The 11,060-nt window shown below is 38.6% G+C and overlaps 1 protein-coding gene across 1 annotated transcript; it reads left to right on the forward strand.

Annotated features, from left to right (window-relative positions):
* The first annotated feature begins 324 nt into the window (after nucleotides 1-324).
* LOC127230012 (sentrin-specific protease 2-like) lies at nucleotides 325-1,121 on the forward strand. The gene has a single exon (XM_051195136.1). It carries the CDS (start codon nucleotides 380-382, stop codon nucleotides 1,115-1,117), a length of 738 nt encoding a protein of 245 aa, XP_051051093.1. The 5' UTR covers nucleotides 325-379; the 3' UTR covers nucleotides 1,118-1,121.
* The last annotated feature ends 9,939 nt before the right edge of the window (nucleotides 1,122-11,060 follow it).

An 11,060-nucleotide genomic window follows, 5' to 3' on the forward strand; every position in this document is an offset into this window, starting at 1 on the left:
ACAGCATAATGAAAAGTGCAGGTTGTTGGACCATTTTCAACCCAGGGATGCCATCCACTGTGGCCCTCCTAACAGTCACACAAGACCTGCTGACAACCTGAAGAACATCAAAGGCTGCATGGAAGAGCCTGTTCATGGATGGGAAACAACTCAGTTCCAGCCAAATTGCTCTAGATTTCCTGTCAGAAGACATCATTCACCAGTCAAAACTGAAAAGAGCTATTCACCAGAGACGCTTTTGGAAACACAAAAGATGGTTGGAGTGGACATTGATAACCAGAGAACAAGACACCACACCCAGCCTGGTATTCTGGGAGGAACTCAGGCCCCAAACTCCAGAAATAGTGACACCAGTGGCATCTTCCACAAGAACTTGTTAATGCCTGAGGCCAAGGAGAAGCCTTTTGAGGAGAAAGGGAAGAGCAGCAGCCAAGACCATGGTCTTGATGTAACACCTGACATGGAGAAGGAAATCATGAATGCACTGGGCCCAGGGCCCCAAGAGGACATCTTAAGCAGTGCGTTTAAACTGAACATTACTCGACGAGACATCCAGACTCTTCAGGAAAGCCAGTGGCTCAATGATGACATCATAAATTTTTACCTGAACCTACTCTTGGAACGGAGCAAATCACCAGGCTATGCAACACTTCACACCTTTAATACATTCTTCTATGCAAAACTCAGGTGTGGGGGATACAGGTCTGTGAAAAGGTGGACCCAGTCTGTGAATATCTTTGAAAAGGACATTGTCCTGGTGCCTGTACACCTGGAGGTCCACTGGAGCCTAGTGGTCATAGACCTTAGAAAGAAGACCATTGTCTACTGGGATTCCATGGGACTCAAGAGACCAAGTGTCCTGAGGATGATTTTCCACTATCTGCAAGAAGAGAGCAAAGCAAGAAGGAATATAGATTTGAACCCTTCAGAGTGGAAGCAATATAGCATGGCAGCAGAGGAGATTCCTCTGCAGCTGAATAGGAACGATTGTGGAGTGTTTGCCTGCAAATATGCAGACTATATTTCAAGAGGCCAACCCATAACCTTCTCTCAGCAGCATATGCCTCTGTTTAGGAAGAAGATGGTATGGGAAATTCTGCATAAGCGCTTACTGTAACAGCAGCACCCACCGTCTGCTGAGGCTGCTCCACAGTCTTTTATACGAGTTGCCCAGGACTTCAAGCAGGGTGGCATAAAGAGCCTTGAAACAGGTTCTGGGCTGTAAAAAGTGGATGATGCCTGAACACTCTTCCATGTACTGCTAACTTGGAGCAAGGAATTGCTGCATCTGAGGCAATGTATAATATGTATGTGCCTACTACATATTAGAGATCCACAACCCACACAACATAACTTGCTGATAAGCATGCTGCTTTCAAGGTTTTGTGACTGATGTTAATGTTGAATTCTTCTTTGAATTGTTTAATTTTTATAGTTTTCTTGTTTTTGTTCATAAGTTTTTGTTATTTGGTTTTGTTCATTTCCTTGATATTTAATGTTTATTTATCAACTTTTTGTTTGAACTGTTTATTTTGAAAAAAAATAAAAATTAAAAAAAAAAGAAACTCCAATCCAACAATCCAAGCACCAGTCTCTACTGCCAGTCAGGCTATTTGTTCTAACATGGGACACTATAGATCTTTCCCATTAGTGTTTAACTCTGTCCATGTGATACTGGACTTAGCCCAGCTAGGAATATTTCTAAAAGCGACACATGTTCCAAATCACTTCATGGTTCCAAATAAGTACATCTGTTTACTCTTTGAGCTCTAAGGAAGTTCTTATAATGCTAAATATGTATTTATATCTCAAGTCTCTTTTTAATATCAGCCTCAGCCTTTCAAGTGCTGTAAAGAAGTGTTTATTCAAAGAGATATTCAATTAAAAGTCATATTTCTTTAAATAAATTTTTGTATACACTAAACTAAAATTAAATATTGTCATCATTAATATTTTAGTTCTCCAACCCCATGTCCCAATCACTATTTATTTTATGATACTTACTATTTATGATGCAAATTAAACAATGCTCTATTTTACATAAGAAAATTTGAATTTAATTTTTCTGTTAATTGTACATTCTGTCTATGTTTATGAAGTATTACTTAATAAAGTTTAGTGCTGTTTGAATATACAACGTCTTGTCTCTGATGTTGCTCACATTGAGTCGTAAGTTTTTCTGAGAAAACTGGAAAGCAGATACCCAGGGAGTGATTGTTATTTTGACTTGAGCCTCTGATGTGAAGACTGAATACTTTAGTGGGCAACCCTCCTCTACCTTGATCATGGGAGAAGCTCCATATTGCAGAACATGTTAGTAAACTACATGCAGAACATGTAGTAAAGTTGCAGCAATGAATAACCTCAATGTAATGCGAGGAAGAACACAGATCTCTGCACTTCACAGCATGGGTAAGCAAGCTCATGCAGATGTGTACCCCACCCACCTTCTTAGAGGAAAAGGTCATAACTGACAATGAGCACAAGAGCTAATAGGATGACAGAAAACACTACATCCTTTGCACTACAGGGCCATTAGAATTGCTGAAGCCTGTCTCTTCTTCAAGCAGTTTATTTAGGAACCTTGTACATCAGCTTCCGCCCTGCTTCTCCTCTTCCCAGCCCTAGCAATCACTTAAATGTGCACTTACTGCCCAATCAGCTCATGCCACAGAAGGAGGAAGCACACCAGATCCATCAAGCACTTCCAAATAAAGCTAAGCTCGGACTACCTGGCATCCAGCCAGGCGCCATCTTGGGGCTGTGGCTTCCCACAGAAGCCTATCTTGCTGCTCTCTCCCTCTTTGGTGTTGGAATTTTCCTGCATACATTTCCCGGTTTCTAATGCAATCTGTGCTGACTCACTTCCACTTTTGGGGCAGGAGAAACTGGAACACCTAAAGAAAAGTCTCTCTACCTCTATTTCCAATACATTGTCTGAGCATTTCCAAGTGCTGCACACATTTTAAAAAAATAATTACTAGTTCAGTAACCTTCTAAGTATTACAAATTCAAGAATCTGCAGCCAGATACCTACAATAGGTCTGTAACATCACTATGATAAAATATAAAACCTACTTATGCTTGTCCTACTATTGTAAAGCCAGAATATGTTGATGTGTATCTTGGTTGACTTTCAAAGTTGCATGAATGTTCATAAATCTTTCTGTAACTTGCATGAATTCTTTCCAGTAGAAATCAGGGCAGAGAAAGTGGCTGAAGATTCCACTGAAAACTATGAGACTGAATGTGGTGTTGAAAGTTTATTCAAGGACAAACTCTAAGCAAATATGATGAACTTGATGTGACAAACCACACTTTTAGAAGAGATTTTTTGATGAATGTGGGCTGGCAGTGTGGTCCCTACACAGCTTAATACTGAGTCATTCACTTCTTGTTATTGTCAGTTTATAGGGTACAGATTTTTCTTTCTATTTTTGAAATCAGTCATATACTTTTATTTCTTAGTGTTGTATTCAAATTTGCCATTTTTGGAACTCATTGATTTTTTTCATAAAATATAAGGAAATGACACAGATGACTTTTTAGGATTTAGACTCCTGTCATTTGATCAATTGAATAGGTGATTCTTCCTGTAAGTTCTGTCCTGATACTAAATCTTTCTTTCTTCCTTCTTTTCTTTTCTCCTTTCTTTCTTCTTTTTTTTTTCTTTTTCTTTTCAAGACATGGATTCTCTTTATTGCTTTGGAACCTATCCTGAAACTTGCTCTGTATCCCTGGTTGGCCTGGAACTCACAGAGATCTCCCTGTCTCTGCCTCCTTAGTGCTGAGATTAAAGGCATGCGCCACCACCACAAGGGTATATACTTAATCTTAGTCCATAAACACCGGAACTATTTTAAAAGTACCTGAAGACCTTTTTATATATAAGGGCTAGGTAGGAAAAGCATGGCCCTTCTTAGGAGGACATTATCCATTCCTCCTGCTATTATAAATCCTTTCCTCTGGGACCACTCTAAGGTCAAGAGTCAGGACTTACACTTACATGCCTGGGTGGCCTGAGACCTTGGAAACTTATTAGTCCAAATAAATCTGTCTACTCTTTTCTTCTAAGCCAATGAATTTTGCTTTCTTGGTCACCATTTATTCTGTGTTTGCGTTTCTTTCCAAGATAACACAAATTAGAGTTATCTGTGAAAGGGAACCGCCTCCACTGAGGAATTTCCTTCACCATACTAGCCTGTGGTCAAGTCTGTGGGTCATTTCCTTCATTGATGTGAGAAATCACAGCCCACTGTGCAAGACAATCCCATGGCAGTTGTTCCTGAGTGTATAAAAGAGCTAGATAGAAACTCCAGGCATTAAGGACTACTGAAAGAGGAGGAATTAGTTTTCCCTAGAAATGAAATTCTTAACGGCCAATATCCGTTATGTATAGTGTTAGCTATAAAACATATACATACAAACAAGAGTAAATGGACACAGCTGGCTTTATTTACTTATTGTTTCATATGCATATATATGCTTATATATGTATAAAGGCAGCAATAATAAAAGAGGACATGAATTTTTGGATGGATTAGAAGGGTTGCAGAGAAGAGGGGATCAAGGATGTTGAGTATATTTTAATTGAAAATAAAATTACTGTAATAAAATAGAACATACCCAATGAGCAAGCCATGGGGAGCAAGAATCCAGGCAGCACACCTTCTCACTCTTTGCTTCAGCTCCTGCCTCCCACACACTGCCTTGGTTCCATGGATGATAGACTGCCACCGGTAACTCAAATAAAAGCTCTCCTTCCCCAGTTACCTGTCAGTGAGCAAGAGAGACAAAGTAACATAACATTCTTTTTTTATAAATCCTGTCACAAGCATGCAAAAGTAAGCACTACACCACATGCAAAACTTAAGTCATTCCAACATCGAAGGAAGGCAGAAGGCACAGGGAGCAGGCCCTTATTTCATCCTCTATGGACATACTTAGAATATCAAAACCATTAAGATGAAAGCTAAGTCAAGTTTCCTTTGGGATAAGTGCTGCTTAGATAGCTGTTTCCTTTCTCCTATACCTCTGTGTACTATGACAATATGAACTATTGCAAATGAGTCATAACAAATCTATACCCTGTGACTTACATGCAGTGGTGGAGACATCTAATCCCAGGTCCCTGGGGATGAGGTAAGAATGTCACTTTGTGGGGCCAATCTGAGATGCATATGAACATTTTGTCTTAAAACTAAGATTCTGATCCTTCCATGTCCCCATGTTCCCTCTGTTATGGTGACTTCACGGAGGCTTCCAAAGTCACCAAGTAAGGAATTCCCTTGGGATTGGTTACAATTTATCCATATATGTCTTGCAGAAATTGACCCAGTATAGCTGGTATAGCTCCATGTTTGTATCCTTGACATAATGACTCAAAGAAATTATAGCATTCTAAATAGTTTTGTTCATTTTCAAGGAAACAAATATAATGCCTAATGACAGTTGATGATGTACATAAAACTAATTCTCTTTGGACATTAAATGTATTATCCCATGTTAATGGAGGACTTAGGAATTATTAAAGGTATATTAATCTATACTAGGTATAACATACCTGCTACATTAAGTGTATCTAGTATACTTAGGTATTGCTGACTATATGATTGATGCATTGTAACTTTAGCCAATTTTCTACATCACATTACATTTCTCAGAAGACCTTCTACACCATAACTTATGGCTTCTAAAAATAAGGAATTCATTTTAGTACATGCTCTATTCTCTGCAGTAGAAATTTGTTATTGTGTGAAAAAAAGTTAACTCTTAAAAATGCAAATAAATGTGTGAATTTAAAAACAATATGTCAATGGGCCTGAATGAACTTTAACTAAAATCTAGGACACATTTTAAACTATGTAGTTTTGTTATTAAGTGGAGTGAGAAGAAAGAATTATTTAGTTAACTTTGTTTATAATATTTCTTACTAGTTTACCAAATTTATTTTAGCACACAACCTATGGATTCTTTATTTCATTCTAGTACAGGACAGAGGCTCAATATATGTGTTTAATTTCCATATGCTCATTGATTGTGTGCCTTTTCTCTCTCTCTCTCTCTCTTTCTCTCTCTCTCTCTCTCTCTCTCTCTCTGTGTGTGTGTGTGTGTGTGTGTGTGCAAGTGTACACATAATAGACCACAAATGGGTGTCAGATGAAGACTCCCAAGAGGAGATTCTCTCCTCTTTAGTTCCCCAGAGATCGAAGTCAGTCTCGTCAGGCTTAACAGCAGCACTAGACCTGAGGGACACTAAAGGACCTGGGGTGGGACCTGAGAAAGGCAGTGTGAGGTTAAAGCCTGTCCTGGGAGAAGGTGTCTGGCAGTGGATTTATGAGGCAGGGTCTGACAAGGCTAGAGGGCTAAGGTGGATCCCGAGTGATGCTCCATGCCTTAAATCCTGCCAGCACTGGGGCTCAGAACCATGGAAGGACTCAGGTCATCATCTCAGCATGAAATGTTTTCATTAACTTCCTTGCCCAACCCTGAGATCAGGTTCCCTGTCCTGCCCTTGCCTTGTGGGGAAACCATAGGTTGGCCCAACTCATTGAAATTTGGACAATGCTGCCACTCTTAAGTCAATGTGAAGAGGAAAAGCATGCAAAAACAATGGAATATGTAATTACTAGCATTAATGCACTTTTGTATAGTTACAATTGTTTATTGAAGATATCAATTTTTCATCTTTTCTTGGTATTTCATTTTCCTTTCCAATAGAAAACCTCTGAACAAACACACCTTTTTGTGCTAATTGTGTAATGCATTAGTAAACAATAGGTATACCGTGATAGACTAATTATATAATTCAATCACATGTATCACTTAGTTTATGTTCAATCTGTGTAATGAACACTTGAAACACATGGCCAGTATGTGGCTGCTGCCCAGAAGTTTGGGAAATGCTGAACACAGAAGTGTTAAGCAAGTCTTTCCAATGCAGACCATTCTCAGAATTTTTACTATGGTAGTGCTCACTGCTAGTGTGCAATGAGTGAATACAGTATTTGGTTGTTGAAGTATGGTCACCAGGTGGAGTGTATTATAATGCTCATGTGTGCCAAGCACTGGGCCCTATCCTGGGCACTAAAAAAAACTTTGATTGTCCAATGAAGAATTTTGCTTTATATGAGCCTTTTCCCTGCAGATGCTCATTTTGCTCACTACAGCATGGGCTCTTGAAGCCAATAAGTATATAGTGTATTGGATGCATCTTAATTTAGACTATGAACACAAGAGGTTTTGTATACAATAGAGAGTATGGGCAAATAAGATCACATTAGAGTGGATCAACCAGTGTAATGCTTGGCTGACACCTCATGAGTTCATTAGTGTTCATCCTCAGAATATCACTGCCTAACACACAAGGGCATGGACCTGGATTTGGAGTTGGTGCTAAAACTGTTCTCCTCATTCTCAGTCTTGTTCCCAATTTAATATATTTGCAGGTTTTCATAGTTTTCTTGATCAGTAAACATCATAGTTGCCAATGAACATTATCAAACACTCCTTTCATCACTCTAAACCCACACAGTCATAACATACCAGTTACAGACATTCCTATTAATGGGGGGGATGCATATGAAGAGAAGTCCTTGGAAATAGAGACAATGTACACGAGACTTTCATGCCTAGAGTAAAATCTGGCACAGCATTGCCTTGTGGTTCTTCAGCCCATCTTTGGAGCCACCCTTCCATTATCTTTGGATTTATCAGATTGTTGCCTTCTGTTTTCCTTTCACCATACTCCTTACAAGTCTACAAGTCACAGAAAGACTAACAACCACTTTGAAGATTGGATCAGTGTGATCTTCTGATTGACACTATGGGTCCTATCATATTCCTAAGGAGTTATAATCTTCAACTTAATTTACTTTGCATGGTTGAAACCCTGTTAAGAAATTTTAAGCTCTTTAGAAGTGAGTGAGTCCTGGGCTCAATATGGAGCCAGCAGAACACTTGTCCATTGTGTTCAAGGCCCTGGATTCCATTCATAGCACAACAAATGGAACAAAATTAAAAATAAGGAAAAAATTAACAGCTAAAAATGTGTAACTATTCAGGTTCAGTGAAACATTGTTTTAAATTCCACACCCTGTAGGCATAGTTAGATCTCTTTGATTTCTGGGCCAGCTAGGCTGTACAGTAAAGTCCTGTTTTTTTGGTTTTTGGTTTTTTTTTTAAGTGTGTGTGTGTGTGTGTGTGTGTGTGTGTGTGTGTGTGTTTGTGTGTGCATGCGCGCAAAAGGTTACTTCTTAGAGATGAGTAAGTCCTAAAGTAAGGAAGTTAATTGACCAATAATTCAGAGCACAGCTTCTGATGCTATGAAACAATGGCAGTATTACCACAGCCACTCAGTGTTACTTACTGAAAATCATTTACTATGTTGTCTGAAATCTCCACTGACAAACATGCTGCCTTATTACAGGAAATCTGTTTGTGGAATCTGATGGAGATTTGCAGAGTCAAGAAGAAAGGAGGCTACCAGCATCCCATTAGGAGGATGAAGATAAAAAGATGAGGGTACAGATGGGTACCACTCAAAAACCAGGGGACTGTTCTTTGCCCTGAGAGCTTTAACATCCTCATAAGATCCCTCAGCTGTGTTTGCTTTAGCTCATGCTCATTTGTAGCAAGACTTTCTGAATAAGGGACTCAGTGTTATACATTAAGTTCTCCTCTAACAGACTGAATCAATAGCCTGCTGACCAATTCTGAACCATGTCTGAGTAGTGCTGGGAGCTATGATAATTTTATTAAGAAAAACAATCAAATACACATGTCAGGGATGGTCAATAACCTGGATATGATCCCACTGAATCAAATCAATAAGTATATCTTAGTTACTATTCTCTTACTGTGATGAAAGTCCATGACTAAGGAAACTTTTAAAGGAAGTATATTAATTGGGAGGTTTGCTTACAGCTTCAGAAGATTTGTTTCATCATGGGGGAGCATGGTGGCTGGCAGGCAAGCAGACAGGCAGACAAACAGACCATTGCACTGGAATAGTAAATGAGAACTCACATAGGATCCACGCATAACAGGGTAAGAGAGATTGGGAGAGACTAGGCCTGACATGTGTGTTTAGAATATCAAAGCCTATCCCCATTTGCACAACTTAATCAACAAGTCCATACAGTAAGAGCAAAGACACAAGAAAGTTGTCTAGCTACAAACACAAATAGCCCATGATTATTGAAAATAAATTCTTTTATTAGCAATCAGAATTATACAAACCAAAACAAAATACCATTTCATTCAGCAGATTGCTTCTTGAAAAGGTGTCTTCATGGCAACCACCAGTAACACACTTGGCTCTCTCCTTAGATGTCATTGGGCAACACCTAGCTAGAAGAGTATGTAGCTATGAGGAATGACTACATTTCCCAGCCTCCTCTGCAGCAAGGTGGGCATTGTGACTCATCAGTTTCATAGGAATCATTTCAGTATAATTTTTTATGTCCTGTGAGCATTTAGATTTAAAAATATTTTATCTGCTTTTCCCTTGTCATAGGCCAGAAGACAAACATTAGTCAAGACCTGTTTCAGACAAGCTATGGGAGCACTACAGAGAACACTGAATACTTTAATAGAGCAAAGACATCCTTGCTGTCTCAATTACACACCTGTGTAGCTGGACATTCTTTGCACCACCAGCTCCCAAACAATAACATGGAGCCTATTTATTAATAGTATAAGCTTGTCCTTAGCTTAGGCTTGCTCCCAACTTACTCTTAGGACCAAAAAACACCTGTTTATATTAATCTACATTCTGCCACTGAGCTCCACACTGTACATCTGACTCCTTCCACCTCTTGCTGGAAAAATTCTGTCTCCCATATTTTTCCCCAGTGTTCCTCTATCTCCCTGGAAGTCATGTATATCTTCTCCTCTGTAGCTATTGGCCATTTAACTCTGCATTAAATCAACCAGATGGTGCCATAGATGGGTGAGAGAAACCTACACATCTTCACACAGAGAAATCAAATACCCCACAACACACCTTTGCAGTTAGATGAGTAAGAAACAGATTTCAATTGTGGCATGCATAGCACCTTTCTAATCAGCCCTGCAGAGGCTGAAGGAGGAAGATTGTTGGAAATCCAAGATCAACCTGGGCTATTTAATGAGTTCTAAGCCATTCCAAACTACAGTGTGAATGTTCAAAACAACAATGTAAATGACACTGAAAATGGTAATGATAATATAAACATCTATATTTTAGATCTCACTTTGTTATTATTACTATCACTACTACTACTGTCACTTAGATTTGGGGATTTTATTTTTTTGGTTTTGGAGAGGTGTTTTGTTCATGTTTTGATACAGGGTCTTTCTATCCACCCACAACTATCCTTAAAAATACTTTGTAGACCAGGTTGGCCTCAAACTCACAATCTGTCTGCCTCTGTGTCCTTAGTGATGACTTAAAGTTATGTACCAACACACCCAGCTTTCTTTCTCCTTATTACAACAGTATTGCCTGTGTCTTAAATAATATACAGGTCAAGCCTGTGTGTTTTTCATAATGTGTGTGGTAGTCTCATTTTCCATTGGTAAGAACATAAGCATCATAAATAACAGACACAGCAGTTGGTATGCTATTGTTATTCAGGACAGCAAAACTACAAACATCTCAAATTTAATACCAAAAGGAATTACTACCTTGTGATAATTTAATGCACTGGAAGATTATATATCAGAGAGTAATTGCTGTAGTAATGAGTATAATTATTAATATCAATTTAGTATTAATATTATATATCATATTTTATTAAGCATTGCATTTTCTATAATATTAGATCTTATATTTATGTATTATATTGATATTATGTAGCACTATTGAATGGAAAACAAAGTCATAAGCAAACATGACTACCCTGTCTCAAAAAAATCACCTTTAACGTTAGCCCTGGGGAAGACACCTACTGCTTATGCCTAGGTTATTCTTTATCTTTTCTATCTACCCATATTCCCTGGAAACAACATCAAAATTCTCCTTTGGGGAACAAAAAGAATAAAATGACTTGGTAGCAGGGATGTAATGGACTCAAGGT

The sequence above is a fragment of the Phodopus roborovskii genome, unplaced genomic scaffold (assembly GCF_943737965.1).
Source record: "Phodopus roborovskii unplaced genomic scaffold, PHOROB, whole genome shotgun sequence".
Lineage (NCBI taxonomy): Eukaryota > Metazoa > Chordata > Mammalia > Rodentia > Cricetidae > Phodopus > Phodopus roborovskii.

Bases quoted from the DNA above. Each gene is read 5' to 3' on its own strand.
- LOC127230012 (XM_051195136.1), top strand. From the start codon at position 380: ATGCCTGAGGCCAAGGAGAAGCCTTTTGAGGAGAAAGGGAAGAGCAGC.